Here is a 25,716-nt window from a genome sequence, read left to right on the forward strand (position 1 = left end):
TGCGCATTCACTGTTGACTTTCTGAGGACGTCAGAGGTTAAACGCGGCCAGGTTGCGTCAGCGTGCAGGAGCTTATGGGAGATGACCCCTCATGCAACAGGTAAACAAGGAAGGGAAGAAATACAATGGGATTAGGTAAGTTTACTTTGTTTTTTAACTGTTTTCTTTCAACAGGTTAGACTAGTTAGGCATGCAGAGTAGTGTTAAAAAGGGTTTTGCTGACAGATCCCCTTTAAAGGAAATGTCCGTTTTTATTCACATTTACCCCTACATTGGAGGATGCAGCCCCTTCCTAGCCTTAAAGGCATGCTCCATCCCTGCAGTCCATAGCTGGCTTATTTACTTTACATTAGGTCAGTTATATTCTCCTCAGTACATACACACAGAGGTGAGGCAGATTCTCCTCAGTATATACACATAGACTTAAGATGGGTTCTCCTCAGCATATACACATAGAGGTGAGGTAGATTCTCCTCAGTATAAACACATAGAGGTGAGGTAGATTCTACACAGTATACACACATAGAGGTGAGGTAGATTCTACACAGTATATACAGACGGGGGTGAGGTAGATTCTCCTTAGTATATACACACAGAGCTGAGGTAGATTCTCCTCAGTATGTACACATGGAGGGGAGGTAGATTCTCCTCAGTATATACACAGAGAGGTGAGGAAGATTTTCCTCAGTATATACACATAGAGGGGAGGTAGATTCCCCTCAGTATATACACACAGAGCTGAGGTAGATTCTTCTCAGTATATACACATAGAGGTGAAGTAGATTCTCCTCAGTATATACACATAGAGGTGAGGTAGATTCTCCTCAGTATATACACATAGAAGTGAGGTAGATTCTCCTCACTATATACACCTAGAGGGGAGCTCTCTCCTTTACCCCCTACATCCAATCTCTCGCCGAACATGTCAGCTGCACCTCAAGAACATCGGTAGAATCTGCCCTTTCTCACCGTAGACATGCTAAAAACACTCACTGTTGGCCTCATCCACTCTCGGCTCGATTACTACAACTCGCTGCTGATCGGCCTCCCGCACCAGACTCTACCCTCTACAATCCATCCTGAATGCAGCAGCCAGGCTCATCTTCCTGTCCAGCCGCTACTCGGACGCCTCTGCCCTGTGCCGGTCACTGCACCGGCTGCCCAGCAAATACAGAATACAATTTAAACTCACTACTCTCATCCACAAAGCCCTCCACAACACCGCCCCGCCATACATTACTTCCCTCATCTCAATCCACCAGCCAGGCCGCGCCCACCGCTCTGCTAATGAAATCAGACTAAGTGCTACTCTAATTCAAACCTCTCATTCCCACCTGCAAGACTTCTCCAGAGCAGCACCTGTCCTCTGGAACGCGCTACCAAAAAATATCCGGGCAAACACTGACACACTAAAACTCTAAAAACGCACCCCTCAGTAAGGCATACCATATCCCCTAAACCAAACCCCTCTGCACCCCCTGATAACATGCTGCCTGTCCTACCGACTGCAGCTTCTGCTACCCATAATCAACCGGCATCTGCAGTCATACGGACTCCGCCACTATACGGTCTGACCATGTGTGTATAGCATCCCTCACTCTCCACCTCACCATACCGTGTACACCTCCAGTCCCTTTACCTTCTGTATCCCCCAATTATTTGTAGTATGTAAGCTCGTTGGAGCCGTGCACCCCTACTGTTTCTATCAATTGATTACTTAATGTAACTGTGGTCTTGTTTTTATTTCCCCTGTATTGAAAGCGCTATGTTGGCACTATATAAATAAAGATTATTATTATTATATTCTCCTCAGTATTTACACATGAAGGTCAGTTATATTCTTCTCAGTATATACTCACAGGTGAGGTAGATTCTGCTCAGTATATACACATAGAGGTGAGGTAGATTCTCCTCAGTATATACACAGAGAGGTGAGGTAGATTCTCCTCAATATATACACATAGAGGTGAGGTAGATTCTCCTCAGTATATACAAATAGAGGTGAGGTAGATTCTCCTTAGTATATACACATAGAGGTGAGGTACATTCTCCTCAGTATATACACACAGAGGTGAGGTAGATTCTCCTCAGTATATACACAGAGAGGTGAGGTAGATTCTCCTCAGTATATACACATAGAGGGGAGGTAGATTCTCCTCAGTATATACACATAGAGGGGAGGTAGATTCTCCTCAGTATATACACATAGAGGGGAGGTAGATTCTCCTTAGTATACAAATTATTTCCCTAAGCTTTTTTGGTTTCTGAGAAGAGAACTATCTCATGTATCGCGGATTTTCACATAGTTTTTCACACTTCAAACTAAATATTGAACTTGTGACCCCTTTACTTTTCCTATTTAGGATCCAAAGAAGAGTTGTGCCAAATTTCATGTTTGTACAACACTGGGAAGTTAGAGAATTAGTTGTGAGTCAGTCAGTCAGTGAGGGCTTAATTTCGATACAGGTGTTTCATATAGAGGAGCATTAGATTCTCCTCAGGCTGCATGTACTGATGTCTCTCAGTAGAATATGCCACCCCTCCCACTCTCCTCATTTAGGAGCTAAAAAATGCTTGTGCGACATTTGGACGTTACATTACATAGGGGTGCCAATACTTTTGCACTTAGCATTGAATAATCGAGTAGTGACCCCTTTACTTTTCCTATTCAGGACCTAAAGAATGCTCCTGCCACATTTCATGTTTGTAAGACATCGGGAAGTTACATTACATAGGGGTGCACTTACTTTTGCAATTAGCATTGAATAGAGATGAGCGAGCACCAAAATGCTCGGGTGCTCGTTACTCGAGTCAAACTTTTGGTAATGCTCGAAAGCTCGTTTCGAGTAACAAACCCCATTGAAGTCAATGGGAGACTCGAGCATTTTTCAAGTTGACCCATGCTCCGCATAGGGGAGGTTGTGTGAATCACCTGAAAACATCAGAAAGTCATGAAAACACCAGAGAAATGGATAGGAAATGGCAGTGGCAGCATGCATGGATGCATCTGAGGCTCCCAGGTTGCACTATTAAGCCAAATTGTGGGCAAGAGCCTGGTGGTCACCCCCCTAATAATTTAGTTGGGCCAGACCATAATCAGCAAGGCACACGTGTTGGCACATCTTAGCTAAGCACCACACTAGGTGGAACGAAGGCCAATCACTGCCTGCGGGTGACACCACTGCCTCTTCTGCTGTGTTACATGCTGGCATTGCACGAGCCTGCGTCCACAGCGTACTGAAATTGTTCCCAGCGCAGCGTCCAGCTGTGCCCATCCCAGACGGGGTAAGGCGTTCACTTGCCCTCATGCCACACGCTTGCTTGATAGCCACACCACCCAGATGTCTATTTATAAGTGTGTATTGATGAGGAGGAACAGGAGACACACACAGCAGAGGGTTGGCAGGGTTAGGCAGCGACCCTCTGTGAAAGTGTGGGCGATAGCACACAATGCTGATGCGAATTGCTGATAAATTAACGTATGATCAGAATTCCAATCCCATGCCACCTCCGTCACAAAATTTCATGAGCCACAAACATGGGCATAAAGGGGACTCAGATGCCAGTACTTCTACACATCTCCACAATTTAACAACCCATTCCAAAACAAAAGATTTTTTTAACAAGAGTGCAGGTAAAAACCTGAAAGATATTTTGAGCGACAGCTCATACTTTCTTAGTGGGATTCGGGTGGCGGTCCACCAACAGGCAAGCTACCGCCTGTCCTAGTCCCTTCCTCTCCCCGAGGGGCTTGTTAACAAGTGCCCCAGGGAAAGACAGCATGTACTATGAAGAAATTAGTGGCCAAAGATGGACACCGCACTGGGATACGTTTCCGTACGCCGTGTGACCCTTTTATAATTGTGCTTCATACCTGACAATTTGCAGACAAATTAATGGATGATTGCCACCTCCGACGCAGCATTTCATTTGCCACAAACGCCAGCGTAGGGGGGACTGAGAGGCCAGTACTTCTACTTTTTTAATGAAGAAAACAACCCATTTTAAAAAGAAGAATTTTTTTTAACCAAGATTGGAGGTGAGAACCTGAAAGTTTTTTTGAGCGAGCGTGAAGGGTATTTGTTTACCAAGAGTATAGGCGAACCCCTGAAATATTTGTTTACCCAGAGTATAGGTCAGTGGTGACGAATCTACGGCATGCGTGCCAGAGGTGGCACGCCGAGCCCTCCCTGCTGGCATACGTTGGCGCTGGCCGCTCAACACATTAGTGAATACCAGCAGGGGCCGCAGCTCCCCTGCTGGTATTCACTCACTGCTCTGCTAGCGGCGCTGATCCCGGCCACACTGTGACGTCAGTATGCAGCCGGGATCCTCTCCCCCTGACGTCTCCGCTTAGGTTCCACGAGAGCAGGGGGAGGAGGCTTTCGGCAGCACACTTACTGCAAAGTGTGTTTTGGAATGCATATAAACTTTTTTCCACACCACTTCTGCCCTATTCAGCTATTCCAGCAACCTGATTGGCTGTTTGGGTTGGCTGATTCACCAAACAACCAATCAGGTTGCTAAAATTGCTGAATACGGCAAAAGTGGTGTGGAAAAAGTTAATATGCTGCTGGATCAGAACAGAGCACCAATGCCAGTTAAAGGAGGGGCGGAGCTTACACGAGGAGGAGGGGGTAAGTATGTGGGTCTCGGGGGGAGGGGCACTATCATAGTGGGGGCCACTAGGGGTGTCACTATCATAGTGGGGGGTGTCACTATCATGCTGGGGGGGTGTCACTATCATGCTAAGGGGCCGCTGTCGGGGGAGGGCGGGGGTGGATCACTATTACCGGAGGGGTCGCTGTGTGTGTGTGTGTGGGTATGGGCACTATCATTGCTGAGGCCGCTAGGGGGGGGTCACTATTACCGCTGTGGGGGGGTACTATTATTGCTGGGGCCGCCAGGGGGTGTCAATATTACCGCAGGGGGGTGTCAATATTACCGCTGGGGGGGTCACTAGTATTGCTGTGGCCGCTGGGGGGGCACTATTACCAGTTGGGCTGCTATAGGATGTCACTATTACCGCTGGGGCCGCTGTGGGATGTCACTATTACCGCTGGGGCCGCTGTGGGGTGTCACTATTACCGCTGGGTCCGCTGTGGGGTGTCACTATTACCGCTGGGGCCGCTGTGGAATGTCACTATTACCGCTGGGGGTTCTGTGGGATGTCACTATTATCGCTGTGGCCGCTCTGTGGGATGTCACTATTACCGCTGGGGCCGCTGTGGGGGGTGTCACTCTTACTGCTGGAGAATGTTTACATGTGGTGGAAATGGGCAGGGCTGTTTCAAAATAGACAGGGTGCAGATTTTGGCTGCTTTTTGGATGCGGAAATGCTGCAGAATTTTCCACTGAAATTTCCGCTGAGGACGTTCTGCAGTATTTCCACATCCAAAAAGCAGTCAAAATCTGCAGCTGTCCATTTCGAAGCGGCCCTGTCGTTTTTAGAACGACGGGGGTAAAATCATATGATGTGATAAGCCCCGCCCCCTGACGTGTTGGCACTTTGCGATAAATAGGTGGGTTTTAGGTTGCAGTTTAGGCACTCGGTCTCTAAAAGGTTCACCATCACTAGTATAGGTGAACCCCTGAAAGATTTGTTAACCCAGAGTGCAGGTGAACCCCTGAAATATTTTTTTAACATAGAGCTTGTACTTGATTAATGGGATCCAGGTGGCGGTCCACCGACAGGCAAGCTACCGCCTGTCCCAGCCCCTGCCTCTCCCCGAGAGGCTTTTTAACCAGTGCCCCAGGGAAAGACAGCATGTACTATGAAGAAATTAGAGTGGCCAAAGATGGACAATTGATTCTGTCTCGGTGTCAGATAGATGGACACTGCGCTGGGATACATTTGTGGACTCTGTCGGCGTATGAAGCTGGAACCAGAACGTTTGCTGAACTCTAGTGGTGAGCCTCTTCAAAATTGGGGGCGAGAACTTGGAGGCGGCCCTCCGAAAAAATTGTTTTGACAGAGCCTTTTGGCTCTCTGAAGAATTGGCTGTTCAGCGTGCTGACATGCTGGTTTAGGAGGAGGAGGAGGAGGAGGAAGATCAGATAAGGATAGACCAAGCTAGTTCTACCCTTTTTTGGGGTGATAGAGGGTGCGTGGTTCTCCAGTTCCAGCTTAAAGATACTTTATGTTAAGCTGCTTTCCACCGGTGGAGAAGAGAAGTGTACAGTCTTGTTATATAGTGCGGATCAACAGGACACACTTGGGCCTATTATGCAAATGCTTTCAGCCAAAAACAAATTAAAAAAAAGAAAAATGAGGAGTTTTGTTAGTTCCTATATAGTCTGTGTACACCAGTAGCAGTATACTGTATAGAAGCGGTAACACTATACAGTATACAGCCGGGATGTTTGTGAATGCTTTGTGCGCACTACTGGTCCCAGGCAGCCAAACTGATGATGCACAAAAGTGAAATTGTAGTCCTAAAAAGGACTGTTGGGTTCTTTGAAGATGGATCCCTGCCTAAACGCTCCTTCTAAGCTACACTAACGCTCTCTCTCATTCACAGCAGCTCTGTCCCTCAGCTAATCTAGCCTCCGTGTGGTCCGAGCATCAGGTGACCTGAGTTTTTATGATCCCAGGTCACCTGTTCCGGCCAGCCAATCACTGCTATAGACATGCACAGGGTTGGCATGTCATAGCAGGAGGTGCCAAAGCCTTCCCTGCATGTTCATTGGCTAAAAAAGCCACTAAACATGTGGGGAGGAGAGGGTGAAGTTTTCCCGAACACTCATGGCGCTCGCTTGAGTAACAAATACTTTCAAGTATGCTAATGGTCGAACGAGCATCAAGCTTGGATGAGCATGCTCGCTCATCTCTAGCATTGAATAATCGAGTTGTGACCCTTTTACTTTTCCCATTTAGGACTTAAGGAATGGCCGTGCTAAATGTCATGTTTATACGACACTGGGAAGTTAGAGAATTAGATTTGGTACATTACACAGGAGTGGCAATACTTTTACACTTAGCATTGAATAATCAGGTTGTGACCTCTTTACTATAACTGTATAGGACCTAAAGAATGGTTGTGCCAAATTTCAGTCTCTCTATTACAACTATCAGGAGGATGTGATTTTAGGGCTGGGACTCAAGATTTTAACACATTCCGTACCTGGGTGATAAAATTATGCATGTGAAATGTCTGCAATGTAGCACAAGGCAGAGAATTAGCCATAAACTAATAGTCCAATCAATGACAATACTCCACATATATACTATTGTAATTATTAGTAGACCAGTTTATTACATAAGTACAGCACCAGAACCAAGCATAAAAACATGTATACAGCACCAGAACCAAGCTTATAACATATGTATATACAGCACCAGAAGCAAGATCAATAAAGGGACTAACTGTAAAGTCAAGTCAGCCTCTGCTTCCTAACATGTGGAATATTGAGGAATATGGTGCACATTGCGCTGGTATAAGAGTGTGGCGCGCCCACATGTAGTCCATACAGAGTATCTAATACAATTCTAACCTTTTTTTAATTTCTTCTTTTGAGTCACTTTTCAGGACACTCGTATTGAGGGTTTCTCAATCTTTCAGTCTACAGGGTGGAGTATATTATATGTGCTGACCACATATAATATACTGTAGTAGTATCTATGAGGTTACATGCCAATTAGACAGCTGATAAAGTGTTCTCAGAGCTGGTGGGGGCGGGGCAGCACTTCTCATGAATATTTATGAGCAGCCATACACTGGAAGTGAAGTACAAAATACCTACCACATCATTCAGAGTTTGTTCCTAAAGGGTTAACTTTTTTTTTTAATTAGAACAAATACAATTTGACCAAATATTTTCTATTTTTTTAGCATAATCACATAATAAGCGGTGGATGTGTGATTGTGCGTCTGAGGTAGAGTCAACAAAGCGAAGTCCACGGTTCTTGAAAAGCCTTCTGTCCTTCAGGTTCATGCTGCCCGGCGCCAGGACAACATAACCCAGGACAGGTATGTACCGTGCGCTCATGCATGCGGCCGCGGCTCCAGGGAAACAGACTTTGAAGGGCTTAACTAGACAAATGTGTTTGGGAAGGCTCAGTGAAACGCAGAATGTGACGAAGCGAAGCCACTGGCTTCAATGGTTTCATTCTGGTGCTCTTCCTACTTGTGAGAGAAGATGGGCCTTGCCCTATATTACTGGGATTTTTTGCGCGCGCAATAGCGTGGGGTTTGAACGGTAAAAAAAAGAAGACTTTTAACTTGTTCATGCGCTCCGTAGTCTTTGCACGTGCGTCAGTCTCTTTAAGCCCAAAGAATCATTCTGCTTGGAGCTCCATAGGGGCGTCTGTCCACCCAGATTGTCTACAGCAGGGGTGTCAGCACGGCTTCAGACTGGCACATGTGCAAATACGCTCGGCGGCATGGAGGGCATCAGAGCATGAACCGGTGTTTGGGGTTTTTTTCAACTATTTAAAAAAACGTGGGGAGATAGGTCCGACCCGATCTTTTCTCGCTCGTAGAATTAACGCGCAAAATACCGCTGGTGAAAACGTAACCATTGAAATCAGAGGTTTCATTTACTTCCGTTTTGCGGACGTGATTTTCAAGGCCGCAAAACAGGACAAAGTCGCAGTCATCTGAAGAAGCCCTCAGTCTGAAAATGCGGTCACAGACTGCACTGCCATCGCCAGACCATAGCACTGCCAAGGTTAGGGAAAAGCCTGCAGGGATGCTGCCCGGCCCGAGGCCAAAAGGAAGGCCGCTATTACTACTGGGAATACTGTGGAGGGCCACTATTACTACTGGGAGCACTATGGGGGCCACCATAACTACTTGGACCACTAAGGTGGATACTGTTACTACTGGGACCACTATCCACTATGGGGGCCACTATTACTACTGGGAGCACTATGGGGGACACTATTACTACTGGGACCGCTATGAGGGCCACCATAACTACTTGGACCACTAAGGTGCATACTGTTACTACTGGGACCACTATCCACTATGGGGGCCACTATTACTACTGGGACCACTATGGGGGACACTATTACTACTGGGACCACTATGAGGGCCACCATAACTGATTGGACCACTAAGGTGCATACTGTTACTACTGGGACCACTATCCACTATGGGGGCCACTATTACTACTGGGACCACTATGGGGGACACTATTACTACTGGGACCGCTATGAGGGCCACCATAACTACTTGGACCACTAAGGTGCATACTGTTACTACTGGGACCACTATCCACTATGGGGGCCACTATTACTACTGGGACCACTATGAGGGACACTATTACTACTGGGACCACTATGAGGGCCACCATAACTGATTGGACCACTAAGGTGCATACTGTTACTACTGGGACCACTATCCACTATGGGGGCCACTATTACTACTGGGACCACTATGGGGGCCACCATAACTACTTGGACCACTAAGGTGGATACTGTTACTACTGGGACCACTATCCACTATGGTGGTCACTATTACTACTGGGAGCACTATGGGGGACACTATTACTACTGGGACCACTATGAGGGCCACCATAACTACTTGGACCACTAAGGTGGATACTGTTACTACTGGGACCACTATCCACTATGGGGGCCACTATTACTACTGGGACCACTATGGGGGACACTAAATAAAATAAATCTTGGTATTTGTATAGCGCCAACTTATTCCACAGTGCTTTCAGGTAATTATTACTTATTACCCCCCCACCAAGCTGGGTTCTCATTTTACCGACCTCAGAAGGATGGAAGGCTGAGTCAACCTTGAGCTGGCTACCTGAATCGTGCAGGGATCAAACTTGCAACCTTCAGGTCATAGGTGAGAGCTTACACTCCGCACCACACGAGGCTCACTATTACTACTGGGAGCACTATGGGGGCCACTATTACTACTAACGCCATTATGGGGGTCACTATTAGTTCTGGGACCACTATGGGGGTCACTATTACTACTAAGGCCACTATGGGGACACTATTATTACTGGGACCACTATGGGGGTCACTATCACTACTAAGGCAACTTTGGGGACATTATTATTACTGGGACCACTATGGGAGTCACTATTACTACTAAGACCACTATGGGGGTCACTATTACTACTAAGGCCACTATGGGGACACTATTATTACTGGAACCACTATGGGGGTCACTATTACTACTAAGGCCACTATGGGGGGCACTATTAGTTCTGGGACCACTATGGGGGTCACTATTACTACTAAGACCACTATGGGGGTCACTATTACTACTAAGGCCACTTTGGGGACACTATTACTGGGACCACTATGGGGGTCACTATTAGTGCTCGTTCACATGTGCGGAAGTGCAAATACATACGCTGTGTATTTGCATGACATAAAATTACTTACGTCCACGTACTATTCACTGCGCATTACATGTGCAAAAATTGCTCAAATCTGCTTGTGTGAACAAGCCCTTATTATGCAATCTTAGGACCAATACAGTTGGGCGCAGGCTCATATACAGAGCGTATTTACACATGAACTAGTCAAAATTCTTTTATTATTTTACCATTCGAATTTCACACTAGTGTGCAGGTAAAAAACCGTAGGAAGATAGATACATGCGAGAAAGATAGGGCAAGTCCTATATTTCCTCTTGCATAGTATTAACGTGCGAGAATCACGCTGGTGAAAACGAAGGTAGTAAAATCAATGGGTTCTACTCTCTGTGTTCAACGAGCACAGATTTCGCATATGAAAATATCTGCGCAAACACGGTCGTGTGAAGGACCCTAACAATTACAATCGGCCCTTTGAAGGCAACTGTAAGGCTGATGTGGCCCTTGGTGACACCCCTGCTGTAGATGTTGCAGGTGGAGAGGCGCTGGTCGGCGGTGGCCCCGTGGCGTGGGGCTCTGTTTGGAATGAGCTGTGTTCCAGTAGAGACATACGTGGGTGCTCTGCACACACCTACCGGTGGCTCCGCAGCATGGACCTGGGGATAGGTTCCCTATAGGGAAGAAATAAGAGAGGCCAAGGTGTTCTGGGAGTGTCTCCTACGAAGATGGGATGACGTGCCCATCCAGCAGACATCAACGAACACCAATCCCAGAACTGAATGATCGCAGAAGAGCGTCGGCAGTGCTTGTCCGTTTAGGGGTTTTCTGCATGTTCTTGAAACAAAGCATCTTGCAGAGAACAGACCTGCTGATCTTTTCCATTTTTGGGTGGCAGATAGCTGAGAGGTGGGACTTGGTCAAGGGGGTGGAGCTAATGTTCTTAGCCATCTATTGCAGATACAGCAGTGGGGGGAGGTTCCTGCTGCAGCCAGTGGATTGACAGTCAATGGAAGGATGGGGAAAAATGGCTGATCTCTTGCTACACGTAGAGTAAAATAGGATCAAAGTAAAGGATGAGACCAAAAGAGAAACTGCTGACTCTTTTTTTACATTTGTCTATTTTTATGTTTACTGTTCCTTTAAGATGGCCATATGCAAATATTTCACAGACACCATGGCAAGAGATACAACTCTCTTTTCTGAAGGTTTTCTGACCTTGCGGCGCTCTACTGTACTCTAGTGGTGAGATCCATAAGACTGCGTGAACAGAGCACACATCCTTCTGGCAAAACGGAAACATTGTTGCATAAGGCTGCTTTCACATCTGCGTTCGGGAAGCAGGAAAGGGGAATCCTCTGGCCGAACGCATCCATATTATGACCGAACCGACAGCGACAATCGGACCCCATTGACCATAAAGGGCGTATTACTCACCAAAATAAGGCATGCAGAATGGCCCAATGTAAATCAATGGGCTGTTAGGCAGGAAAAATATGCGCAGTCCCCATACGCCCATGTGAGTGAGCCCTAAGAGGGAATTAGGGGCTTCCACCAAAACCGGCCCAGGTGACGACACACACCTCAGTCCCAGTGGGCTGACAGCAAGGCACTGGTGCAACCGCAGTGTTTACTGTTGCCGTCCGGCATTGGATATTATGTGCCATTGCGGTAGATGCTAGAAAGGAGTTAGAGCGCAGAGTTATGCCAAAGGAAGGGTTACTACAACGTAAAGCGAGCGCCTCTAGTCTGAGGTCTAACATATTCTAGGCGTCTCGTGTGGGGTCAGAATTTGGTATTTGCTCTGGTCTGGGGTCTGTATTTTTTTTTGGCTCTGGTTCGGGTGCTGAAATAATTAGGGGTCTCATTTGTTGTCTGAAATAATTTAGAGACTACTGCTTTCAACTGTATCTATGTCCTTAATCACTGGCGTAACTATAGGGGATACGGTTGAACCCAGGCCCAGGACCCTTAGGGGGGCCATAAGGCCTCTTTTCTCCATATAGGGAGCCCAGTACTATGAAGAAAGCATTATATTTGGGGCTCCTGTTACAGGTTTTGCATTTGGCCCCAGGAGCTTCAAGGTACGCCCCTGCCCTCAAGCATTAATATTTTAGCAGTATTGTATTTGGGGACATTGGGCACTATTAGTAAAGTAATAGAAGCACCTGGGACGGCAGCAGGCACAGAATAAGTGGTAGCAGCAAGATAGGAGGTTTTGGGGATGGGCTGCAAAAACAAAGGGCCAAAGATGTATGAGCAGCAAATTCTACAGTGGTCAGGAGAAGTCATCGTGAAGGTCTGGGTTGCATTGAGGATGGAGGTCTCGGTTAGAGAAGAAACGGAGAGTTAAAGCCTCCCATCAGAGAATATGCCACCTTTGAATCATTCTATGTATATACTGTTGTGCATAATGTATCCTGCCTTGTGACTGCATTTGAACAATGCTCTACTCACTTGTGTACTCTGCAGACTGCCAATGTAGAACTGGTATCTGACTACTATATGGTTGCAGTGGGGCAGGATTATTGGTCTTTGTACAAGTGGTATGCTATATGAGATATAAGATTACTAGCTGCCAGTTTTTATGGGGGATACTCTACTGTGCACAAATCCCTTTGTTATCCCCCCTTTTACGTTGTCCACAGCTTAGCACGTGGAGCAGTCGCTATAGGGTCGCTGTAAGTCGTGCAAACATTAGTCTCTACACACAAGGGTACCTGTGCTGAGTTCTATGTAATGTAACATGTCGAATACCAATGCATTTCCTACTACATGGAGCTTAGTACACCAATGTAACGGAACAAGATGGACATTCACATCTGCACTGGGACCTCCATTCAGAAGTTCCATCGCAGATCCGGCACAAGATCCGGAAAAAAAACTGCATGCAGGACTTTTTCATCCGGTACAAAGTGAGGCAACTAAGTGGAAACCAATGCGGTCTGTTCGTAAGACGGATCTTTTCAGCTAGGGGATTCCCTTTCGAGGCAGGAAAACGGAACGCCGGGCACAGAAATTAAAGCAGCCTAGCTTATGCAGAACACTGAAATTCAAGTTTTTTTGTGAGTTACATGAACTTAAAAAAAATTCTAAATATGATGGCTCTCCGGCGGATTATTTTCCCATAACCCTTTGAGATGTTGTGCTTTTGCATAAAGGGGCATTGTGGCAGAAATCAAACTGCCCCTGCCTGTCATGGTGGTGGTTGATGTCTCCATAGATCCTCTTCCCAAGTCATCAGAGCCCATCGCTCACTGCCTCCCCCACTGTGTTGGCTGATCAAGTATCATAGACAAAGCAGAAGGGGTCAATCTGAGCCGGAGCTAGGGTCATAGCTACAAAGGGGGCAGAGGGTGCCGTTGATCCCAGTCTGTCACATAAGAGGAAGCCAATATGGCAGGTGATGTTTAAGGGGCCCTGTTGAAGATTTTGTAAGTTACACCTTTGGCAAGGACTCCTTTGTCTCAAGAGGGCCAGAAAAAAACTTGAAGGTATTACCCCTTTACCCATGAAGATGACACAGGAGGAAATTTTAAAGGACCTGGTTTGGGGAAGAAAAAAGTGTAAGAAGTCCTTTTCTACTGAAGGTGTCACCTTTTCTTAATCTAAATAATACTGTAGATAAAATATCCTTCAAGTGTCTCCAAGAGTTGATGTGATGTCTTCTATAAGCTGTTCTCAGGGCCTCCTGCTCAGGATGGATTTCACAACTGTCTTACCATACGTAAATATCAACGACATAAGGAACTTCTTCCAATTAAGAACCTGACAAGTGTGTGACAGAGATAAGCGGCAACAGATATTAAGCTTTATATTACGGTATTAAAACACCCCTCTACTGATTGATCAAGCTCAATAGAATATGCAGAGTGATCTCACAGGAGGCAGGGATCTGAGGAAAGGGTTAACTGCAAGGCACCCTTAGGATGTAATTAGAGGGACCTTGTTATAAAATGGAGAAGGAGGGGGGCAGAGGCCATGAAAAAAGGAAACAAAAGGAAGGAAGGGGGGGGGGGGGGTAGGGAGGAGGGAGAAGGTGGCTTGAATAGGCAGAGGGAGGGTCTCTATTGTATTAATCTTGTTTATCCTTCTTCAGGGTTAACCCCCATCCCCAGGAGCATTCCATGCAAACAAGAAGGTATGTGAGGGGAGGGGAGCAGCTTCAGGAAAAGATGGATGAGAGGAGGGAAGATGAGGGATTAGGGGAGAGCAATAACCCCCCCTCTCCCCTATTAGCAGTCTCCAGAGGAGGGGGGTGGGCTGGAGATGCCAGGACTGGATGCAGGAGATGCAGCATCATCAGCACAGTGCCCGGGTACCACCGGATACTGAATGACGCCCAGCTACCATTCACCAAGAGACATTATAATCGCTTCTCTTGGCAATGGCAGCAATTTATGTGACAAGTCTAAAAAATATGGTCATTTTCCTACTATTTCATACATTTTGTGACAATTGAACTTTTCCTAAGGGTCCACCACTTTGTTGGGGTGCACAAATAGTGTAACTGGATGATACATTTGTAATGTCACCAACTAGCTGTGAACCTATTGTTTCCAAGGGAAAACTGGCAGCACCTGGGGGCGGAAGGTGCAACTAGTGATGCCACACACTGGGGACCAGCAGAAGATTGGGTCCTAGTATGGCTGAACTTCCAAGTAGCCAGCTGTGACATTGGCAACTCTGTAACTCATTCATGTCTATCTATAAGGGGGAGCTACCGTAGAAGGTGCTGGGCCCTAAAGCAAAAATTATAACCAGGCAGCTTGTGGCCCTCTGAGGCTCCAGGGTCCACGTGGAACTGCACCCATTATGGTTTCTATCTATCTATCTCATATCTACCTATCTATCTATCTGTCATGTATGTATCTATCTATCTCATATCTATCTATCTATCTATCTATCTATCTCATATCTATCTATCTATCTCATATCTATCTATCTATCTCATATCTATCTATCTATCTGTCATGTATGTATCTATCTATCTCCTGTCTGTCTCTATCTATCTATCTATCTATCTCCTGTCTGTCTGTCTCTATCTATCTATCTGTCATGTATCTATCTATCTATCTCATATCTATCTATCTATCTCATATCTATCTATCTATCTCATATCTATCTATCTATCTGTCATGTATGTATCTATCTATCTCCTGTCTCTATCTATCTATCTATCTATCTATCTATCTATCTATCTATCTATCTATCTATCTATCTATCTATCTATCTATCTATCTATCTATCTATCTATCTATCTATCTATCTCCTGTCTGTCTCTATCTATCTATCTATCTATCTATCTATCTATCTATCTATCTATCTATCTATCTATCTATCTATCTATCTATCTATCTATCTATCTATCTTCTGTCTGTCTGTCTCTATCTATCTATCTGTCATGTATCTATCTATCTATCTATCTCATATCTATCTATCTCCTGTCTGTCTGTCTGTCTCTATCTATCTATCTATCTATCTATCTGTCATGTATGTATCTATCTATCTCATATCTATCTATCTATCTATCTCATATCTATCTATCTATCTATCTCCTATCTATCTATCTATCTATCTGTCATGTATCTATCTATCTATCTATCTCCTATCTATCTATCTATCTATCTATCTCCTATCTATCTATCTATCTATCTATCTATCTATCTCCTATCTATCTCCTATCTATCATGTATCTATCTATCTATCTATCTATCTATCTATCTCTATCTATCCTATAATGTCTATTGATTATTCAATACTAATTAGACAGACTTGTGAGATATAATTGCCCCCACCCCCCATGTGATGGTGCAGCATATGGACTGGAATACAGAGTTCTGCTTTAATTCTTCTATGATCACATTATCTTGCTAGTTTCCAATAAATCGATATGCCCCCATTGTTTGGGAAGCCCCTGCTCTCTTATTGGTAATACTCTCCGCAAGATAGAATAGTGAGGGGTTAAGACCAGCTACCATTCGATGTGGTCTAGTGACTCAAGGGTTAAGTATCTAAGATTCTGTGGTTTGCTTGAGTGGCAGCTCTGTTACAGGCAGCCAATTGGGAAGAAGCGAGCGAGGTCCACGTGGGGGGAAAGAAGCGTTGATTGGCTGGGGCTGGCTTGAGCAGCCTGCTGGAGCCTGGACCCACGTGGAGCTGGCGGCTGCTGATTGAGCTGGAGGGAGGGGCTGCACCGAGCACCGGGAGACTGGGCCCGACTGGACAGCGGCTCCTCCTACCTCGGGGCCCGGTGAGAGCGGGGACAATCTGGGGCGAGGGGTCGGTGTGGTGCGCGGCGCACAGGGGGAGAGAGGCCTGCGGTGGACGGGGAGGAGGACGGAATGGGCTGAGAGGTAATTTGGGGAGATGAGTCTGAGGAGGGCTGAAGGATGGAGGCCGCGGGGGGCTGAGGATGGGAGGGCGGCGAGACCGGAGGGGACGCATCCGGGAGCCGAATGTGGGGTGCGGGGAGGGGCGGGGGGCTGCAGGCTGGAGTGGTAGGGGGAGCTCATAGGTTAAGGGTGAGGGAGCAGGAGGCTGGGGGAGTAGTTGTTTATGGGGGGAGCAGGAGGCTGGGGGGGGTGCTGCACTTCTGGGGGGGATGGGCAGCAGACTGGTGGTGTTGGGGGAGGCGGTCGAGTGCTGCAGTTTGGGGGGGATGGGCACGAGGCTGGTGGGGTCAGGGGTTATGGGTTGGGGTGCTGAACTCTAGGGGGACGGGCACGAGACTTGTGTGGTTGGGGGTTTGAGTGGGGGACGGGTCGGGGTGCTGCATGTGTGTGGTGAGGGGGCAGGATGCCAGTGTGTTGGGGCCCCCTGGTCTGTTGGTGAGGGGGCAGGATGCCAGTGTGTTGGGGCCCCCTGGTCTGTTGGTGACCATCGCTGGCTGCTGCTTGTACATGGCGGCTCTGGTCCTTCCGGTATTGGTTGGTTTGGGGGTACATCATGGAGCCCCTGTAGTAGTAGTATGTACCCGGCTTGCAGCTCCCGCTGGCACAGTGCGCCCCTGCCTCTTGGGCACGCACAGCGGTCGCAGGGGGTCTTTGTCTAGGCTGCTGCCTCTTTCTAGGTTATGCAGGGGTGTAATGGCACCCGTGGTGTCGGGGTGAGGGGCGCCTCTATTGGCACATGCTGCGATGTTGGGTTGCCAATGGCCTAACTGTTGGCATCCAGGTCTGCCATCTCCAGAAGCCTCTTGGGGGCTGCTCCTAGTGGGGTCTCCATGTATCCGCCCCAGCAGAGCCGCTTCTTCCATAAACCGTCACGGTAACTTATCCACCACCGGATGGCCTTCCACGGCGCCCCCTAGCTGCAGGCCTTTGTGTAGCGGTCATGTGGTCTGCTCTTTGTACTGATCCACACACATCCACTTGCATCAATGTAGCGACCGGAGTAGTCTCGAAAGCTAGCTGTAACCCCCCTTGTTACATTGTAAGGTGTTCTGTCTACAAGGTGACATTGTTTGTCTGCGCGTAGCGCCGCTGCAGCCCCCCGTCTTATTCCGGGGTCTCCTCTGACAGTGTTTTCTCTTGCAGGCGAGGTCCTTGCTTCACTCAGACTAATCCTACTACCTCCTGGGAAGATGTTTCCGCAGAACAGACCACCAGTAAGTTCCTAGTGGCATAGTTTGGGTCTTCATGGCCGCCTCTGTGGACGGAGCCGCTCCCCCCTAAGTTTGGTTATATGTTCTCTTGCATGCCGGCGGTGGCACCGCCCAGAAGGATCACATATTGGGGTACCAGGTTTATCCCTCAGATTGCCTTTAGCTCTCGGTGATGCCCCCTTTCTTCCACTGTCTGGGGACTCCACATAGTCCTTGATGCGGTGGTCCTGGCACTCTAGTGTATGTATGACCACTGTAGAGTGGTGGGCACCATGCCGTAGACCAGTCCTCCGTAACGGCCATGCTTGGTGCGTCCGGTAGTTCTGGGGGGTGTCTTACAATTTGTACTTCGGCCTCAGTTTACCGAGCGTGGGCATTCTTATTCCTCTCTCCTTGATGCGGGATAAACTCTGCTGCCCGCTCCTCTGCCCGCTCCTCTGCCCGCGGATCAGGGGGTTAGATGCAGCAGCACCCAGATGGGGGATCCTGGGACGAGGGCTGTTAAAGGGCTTACCCAGAAGGTACCCACCGGGGTCGGAAGCCTCTGCCCCCTCGTTTCGTGGCTGGTGCTCGGGGTGGCAAGTAGAGCTCTTGTTAAAAAGCAATGAGGAGCGCCATCTCCTACCCCGGTGTATTCCGGCGGGTGCTGCCTGGATACCCCCTTTAGGCCTCCTGTCTACGGGTGATTCTTCATTGCGTTATCTGTGGCGCTAATCCGCACGCGGGTAACGCATGAAACCATTTCCATAGGATAACGATGCCAAGCGAAGCCCGATGTACACGAGCAGAAATGCGTTGCGACTTTCCGCTCACGTATAAAAATCACGGCGTGCCATCATAACAATCGGTTCACGGCCGAAAATCGCGGTGACTTTTAAGTGTTCACCCGCGGTGGAGATCCGCTTGCTTTAAAACGCAACGCCCGTGGACAGGCGGTCTTGGGGTGAATGCCCATGGGCAGAAACGCTACACGTTTCCTGCTACGGAAAAACGTGCGCGAAGTCCACAGCTGTTCTACTGAACCCAATATCTTTCTGCCTGCCAACGATTTCCGCCAGCGGGGAAAAAAGCGCGGCATGTTCTATTTTCCACGGATTTACGCCGCGGGAGGTCTCCATTAATGGAGACCGCGGAAATCCGCCATTACTCACAGGCACTTTTTTGTTTTTAATCGCGGTACCCTTGTGGCGTAAATCCGCGGGCGTATCCTGTGTCGCTCGTGGGCATGAGCCCTTAAGGTAAGCTCTGGGGGTAAGTAATGTAATGGGTCTGCAGCGGCCATGTTTTTGCTCGGCGCCCTCGCTTACTATGTGCGCCATAAGTTGTATCCGTCATGTTCCGGACCTTTCCTGCTTTGAGCCCGGGCGGTATATCGTTGCGGCATCCTGCTGGTTCTCAGTTGTGCGGACCTCTGGGACCCTCCTGTACGTCTGTCCGCTCCAACTCGTCATGGGCGGCCCTGAAACATTGCGTGTGATTTGTCAGCGCTACTCGGCTGTGCCGCGTGTCTTGGGCCGGCTTCATCAGGCCGGCGCAGTGTGTTTGCGTTATGAATACGACTTTTTGTGCCTATTTTCCAGCACTTGTTCCGCCCATAGCGCACGGTTATTTGCGCGTAGAAAACAAACGCACCAATTGGAATGGCTAGTTGTTTCCAAATGTCAGTTTTTTTTTTTGTTTGTTTGTTTTTCCCCTAGCGCAATTCCGTAGTTTTTCCCGCATCTCCTGTGTATTGTGTGCGTTTGTTTCCCCTCCCCCACTGGCTTTTATGCGGGTCTTTGGCGCAGAGAGGTAGCCATGCTCTATATTTTTTTTTGTGGTGCCAGAAAGCGCATGCAGAATGTGCGCACGTGTTTACATAAAATCGCTGGCTTCTATTTGCTGTATTGCGCGCACAAATACGTTATCGCCCCATTTTAATATGTTTTGGTCTGCAACGGATCCACTAATTCCGGCCCCGTAACGGTGGTGAAGCATGGCGGCTCGCTGCTCGCTTATCAATTTGAGGTCTTATTCGCACGACTGTACATACAGCGCTATTTAGCGGCCGCAAAAATCTTGACCATCCGAAGCGTTGATTACAATGTATTCGCTCAGATGAACGATATATATATATACACATATATACACGCTGCGGTGTATTTCTTGGCCGATGCACAGCAGCTGTCCGCGTGAATGGATGAAAATACGCTAACTAGGATCGGCACTAAATCGCGGCAATTATTCATGCAATTTTACGCCACATACCGGAAAGCGTAAAAACGCATGCGGTTGTGTAGGAGACGCGTACGGGTAGACTCACCTGCCGTAGGAATGCTGCGGATAGCGGGGGATTCCACTGCAAACTCTGCAGCGTTTCCACATCCAGAGTCCACAGCAGCGCCGGCCACTACTGCATCACCTGACCAGCGGCGCACATTAGAGGCCGCCGAGAGTGCGAAGACTTTAGTGGGGAGCACGTTATCTATGGAGATGGGCCGGCAGCTGGTTTTCAGTCCAAATCCACTTGCGGCTCAGATGTAGACTCTCGCTTGTGGAAATCCTGCAGCTTTTGCCCTGGAATCTCCCGCTACGTGTAAACCTGCCCTGAATGGGGATTCCCAGTTGCCAAGGGGTCCGATGAGTGCTGCTTGGTTCTGTTGTCAGACGGACCCGCTTGGCCAGGGGATTCCCTGGGCGGACCCCCCCCCCAGGCCGCCTGACTCGGTGAAGGATGGCGATGCTACATACTTTGGCATCACCCGTAATCTGTGTTGTGCCCAGTGTGTACCCACCGGCTTCAGGGGCCGTGGGCATCTTGTGAAGCTTTACAACCTGCTGCTTCTGTGATGTCTGGTGGCAACAATACATGATTGTTACTTCTTCACCGAAACGGGAAAGTCTATAGTTTTACTAGTTTCGCCCTTCAGTTATAGACTAAAATAATAATTCTTTAATTAGATCCTTTAAAAACACATATGGGCTACTTTCACATACTATCAGATAGGACTGTCTGACCTTAAAGGGGTTGTCCCGCGAAAGCAAGTGGGGGTATACACTTCTGTATGGCCATATTAATGCACTTTGTAATGTACATCGTGCATTAATTATGAGCCATACAGAAGTTATTCACTTACCTGCTCCGTTGCTGGCGTCCCCGTCTCCATGGTGCCGTCTAATTTTCAGCGTCTAATCGCCCGATTAGACGCGCTTGCGCAGAAGGGTCTTCTTCCTTTCTGAATGGGACCGCTCGTGCCGGAGAGCGGATCCTCGTAGCTCCGCCCCGTCACGTGCCGATTCCAGCCAATCAGGAGGCTGGAATCGGCAATGGACTGCACAGTGCACCGTGGGTGAAGATCCCGGCGGCCATCTTACTTAGGTAAGTAAGAAGTCGCCGGAGCGCGGGGATTCGGGTAAGTACTGGCCGTTTTTTTTTTTTTATTCCTGCATCGGGTTTGTCTCGCGCCGAACGGGGGGGCTATTGAAGAAAAAAAAACCCGTTTCGGCGCGGGACAACCCCTTTAAGTCCTGAGATATTAATGACTAATATTTCTATCACTGAGACCTGATCAACCCTCAAGTTCTGTAAGGTTCTCTTTGGATATTAGTCAACTACATTGTAACTGACTTATCAGCGGCCATATGCACTATCTGTAACTACCACACGGCCATCCAGCTTTCCCTTTCTGCCTGGAGGCCGAGTAGTCTCACGACCGAAATTAGAGACTTTCTGTATGGAAAGGATACCGTGATGCCCTTTGGTCTTTATGTTGTGTGTGTTGCCCATATGTGTTTTTAAAGGATCTAATTAAAGAATTCTTATTTTAGTCTATAACTGTGAAGGGCGATACATGATTGTTACACGCGTCTGATCATCCCAAACACGTAAGAATAAGGTAAAGCGTCAAACCTGTCTAAGCGGCCGCGCAAATATAAACCAACAACCTGAAAAGTGCACAAAACAAACATATTAAAGAATTTTCTTGAAAACACAGTAAAAAATTATCTAAAAAGTCACCATAGGAAAAACACTTGAGGCACGGATGAGGAACCCCAAGACCAAACCCCGAGGGGCCGTCAGACATAGGATGTCATTAACCCCTTCCCGCTGCAGGGCGTAAGTTTACGTCCTGGCAGCCTGGTACTTCCCGCAACAGGGCGTAAACTTACGTCCTGGAGATAGCACGGGATCACATAAGATCCCGCGCTCTCTCGCAGCTGGAGCCGGCTGTCAGTCACAGCCGGCGTCCCGCTGCAACAGCGGGGGGGCATCGGAGATGCGCCCCCCGCTGTTAACCCCTTCCCTGCCGCGATCTAAGTAGATCGCGGCAGGGAAAGAGTTCACAGAGGGAGCGCGGCTCCCTGTGTGTCTCCGGCCGGAACTCGCGATGTCATCGCGAGAGCCCAGCCTGTCACCATGGCAACAGGACGCCAGACACTGGCGTCCTGTATTGCCTATGCCTATAATCGCTGTATAAGCGATAAGGCATGGCAGAGCAGTAGCTCTGCCATGCCTTATACCAGCGATCATCAGGGCAGTGGTTAAAGTCCCTCAGAGGGACACAAACAGTGTAAGAAAAACAAAGATTAAAAAAAGAATTTTAAAAAATGTAAAAAAGAGTAAAAAAAAACATTTTTTAATGCTTTCTCAGATTAGCATAAAAAAAGGTAAAAAAAATAACACCCCACATATTTAGTATTGTTGCGTCCGTAATGACGCGTACAATAAGTTGCACATGCTTTTGACTGTGCACGGAAAAAAACGCTAAAAAACTGAGGCAAAATGCTAATTTTTAGCATTTTGCCTCACTAAAAACGCAATAAAAGTGATCAAAAAAGCCGTATGTACCCCAAAATGGTACCAATAAAATCTACAGCTCGTCTCGCAAAAAATAAGCCCTCATAGAGCGCCGTACATCAAAAAATAAAAAAGTTACAGGACTTTGAATGCAGCAATTTAGAAAAAAAAAAAAGATTACCCAGAAAAAGGGTTTTTATTGCAGAAAAGTGGGAAAGCCTAAAAAAAATGTAAGAATTTTGGTATCGTTGTAACCGTACCGGTCCGCAGAAAAAATGGAATGTCTCATTTATGCTGCATGATTAACGCTGTAAAAAAAAAAAAAAATCTATGGCAGAATTGATGCGTTTTCTCTTCTGCTATCATAAAAAAAAAAAGTTTTACAATATAGTCTATGTACCCAAGAGTGGCACCGATAAAAACTACAGTTCGCCACGCAAAAAACAAGCCCTTATACGGCCGCGTCGACGGAAAAATAAAAAAGTTATGACTTTTGATAAACGGAGAAGAAAATCCGCCAAAAATTGTTGCGTCCTTAAGCCCAAAATAGGCCGTGTCATGAAGGGGTTAAAGGGCAAACTAATAAAAATGGTATAAATGTGCAAAAATACAAGGGAGAAACGCTGAACTCCGTTGTGTGGGGTGCCTCGCACCATGGTGGCGCCCGCTGTTCGTGTCGGCGTACGTGCCTGAGGGTGGGTGGCTCCTATGATGTGTGTGATTTGTCACCTGACCCTCCATGGCGCTGCGTGCCCGGACACGTGTGCCTGCAGCTATTAGTGATGGCAGCGGTCTCATTGGTTGGGGTTTCTATACATTAATGAGGTTAACACCCCAAAACGTTCAGCGGGCCGCCAGCAGGGAGCAAGACCCCCCCCCCCCCCCCCAGACAGCGGAGGTAAGCATCGCTCCCTTATTGTATCCTTGCACACTTAGAATATATATATTACACTGGTTTGTGTGACCTCGGTCGGATATGCTGAGGGCTCCGTCCTTGGATTCTTCACGCAGCTTTTTTATATGTATCTTTTTGTTTTCGATGCAATTATTTTAATGTCCTTTTTGTGCACTTTTGCTGTTTTCCTGTATGAATAGCGATAGTTTCGAACAGTTTGGTCCTGGATCAAACTTGTCTGCGGAGTCGAGCAATGGGGAATGTTTGGCGCTCGCCTGGAAATAAATGGAGCGTGGTTCACCCGCCCGAGTTGTACTTCATTCAGTGACCGACTGGCCCCCATCGTCGTGATCAGTGGGAGTCCCATCGGCCGGACCCCCACGGTCAGCTAGTTAGCCCCTCTCCCGTGTGTTTCTTTCATATCCTCCTGTCTTTAGGCCACTGACCGCTGCCAGGTGAGTATTGGTGGAGCTCGCGGAAAGTCCCAATAAGGGGATTTCTAGTATATTGCATGAGTAGAACAAGCACATATTGAACCTGCCTGAGATGTTTCCATACGTGTTTTGAAGTCCTTAATGTTGATGACTTTATTGTTGTGCGTAACCCTTTGGGAACTGGTTAATGTTTGCCACCTGGGACATCGTAAGGACCGGCCAGTCCTGTTCCCATGCCCATGTGGCCGGTGTGGAGGCACACCGCCCCTGTAGTTCTGTTCCACGCTTACAGTGGTGCCTCCTCGAGTCGCTGCTTTAGAGATATTCTCCGTGAGGTTCTCCCAACCCATGAGATGTTGTATGTGGTCCAGTAGATTGCAGATCCTGTGCACTTGATCTGGATCCGCTGCCTTACCGCGGTGCTCTACGGAATCCTTTCCTCCACGTTTAACTGATTCTTCGTTCCGGGAAGGCGTGCGTTGTGTTCTGATACTGAACGGCCGCGGGGTACGTTACCCAGCCAGAGACCGCGCCGTTCTTGAAGGGGAAGCGCTTGAAAGCCGTAAAGATCCGAGATCTACTGATGAGGCCCGAATTGTGACTTCTAGACGACTTGCTCAGAGCATCTCCAAAACAGCCGGTCATTTGGGGTGTCCCCAGTGTGTAGGGGTTAGTACCTACCAAATGTGGGCCAAGGAATGGCAATTGGTGAACCATGGGTGCTGAAGGATGGCGCGAAGACCAGTCTGTCTGGTCCGAGTCCACAGAAGGGCTGCTGTAGCACAGATTGCTGATGGATGGGAGTCCGACCGCTAGGACGCCCACTGATCGCCAGAATGGAGACCCCCGTGTCCCCAAAGAGACTAACAGAATGAGTGCAGCGCATGCATGCTCGACCTCCACTCCATTTATTTCAATGGGAGCGCTGACATTGGCAGAGTTCAGGCGCTCAGCAATCTCTGGCGCTGTCATTGACCTGAATGGAGCGGTGGCCGAGCACGCTTGCGCTGCATTAATTTTGTCAGTTTCTCGGGGGACATGGGAACCGCGTATTGTGGTGATCAGTCAAACCCCCACCGATGAGCTTGTTACCCCTCGGTCCTGTCAATGGAAGACCCTCTTAATGCTGGCTATGTTATGGGAAGGTGTCAACCCAAAGTGTATTACAGCTTGCTGTGTTTAAGGCCAAGTGCAGCCCGGTCCGGGTGCCCGTGACTTCTGTTGGACTGTCACAATACCCGCAATGGGCCCATGAGCATCGCAACTGAATAATGTAAGCAAATGGCTGGCTCCGAACAATGTACAAGTCATTAACCCTGGGAAGAGATGGCACCAGGTTGTACTGTGGGAAGTCCAGCCAATGGAGGCAATGTCCTGTTGGGACCCCCGGGGTCTGACGCTATGTTGACGTGTAGCATCTGCCTAAACGTCGTTGCAGACCAAATGCTCCCCTTCATGCCACCGATATTCCCTAATGGCCGTGGCCTCTGTCGGCAGGATGAGCACCACAAACTGGGGGACAACTAAGAGTTCATGGTGGACTCGGACCCCCATTCTACAGCTCTTGGTCTGTTGAGCAGCTGAGGGATGTGCTGGAAGATCAATGTCCATGAAGGACCAACCTCGTAACTTCAAGGATCTGCTGCTATCTTCCTTGTACCAGACCAGGCCCACCGGACACCTTCAGGGGTCTTGGAGTCCATGTCTCAGTTTTGGT

General features: G+C 48.0%; 1 protein-coding gene across 5 annotated transcripts in view; it reads left to right on the forward strand.

The window, feature by feature from the left end:
• Positions 1-16,405: 16,405 nt before the first annotated feature.
• The window catches only part of LOC136628618 (transducin-like enhancer protein 1), a 28,143-nt gene continuing 18,832 nt past the window's right edge, over positions 16,406-25,716 (forward strand). For 3 of the 5 annotated variants that reach the window (XM_066604667.1, XM_066604669.1, XM_066604671.1), the window contains exons 1-2: positions 16,406-16,540; positions 17,826-17,896. In XM_066604667.1, coding sequence (XP_066460764.1) covers positions 17,873-17,896 — 24 coding nt within the window. In that variant the 5' untranslated portion in view covers positions 16,406-16,540; positions 17,826-17,872. Of the gene's footprint in view, positions 16,644-17,825; positions 17,897-25,716 lie in introns of all 5 variants that reach the window. The other 2 variants (XM_066604668.1, XM_066604672.1) reach the window with 1 other exon arrangement.

Source organism: Eleutherodactylus coqui, chromosome 5, assembly GCF_035609145.1.
Source record: "Eleutherodactylus coqui strain aEleCoq1 chromosome 5, aEleCoq1.hap1, whole genome shotgun sequence".
In the NCBI taxonomy this organism is placed as follows: Eukaryota; Metazoa; Chordata; class Amphibia; order Anura; family Eleutherodactylidae; genus Eleutherodactylus; species Eleutherodactylus coqui.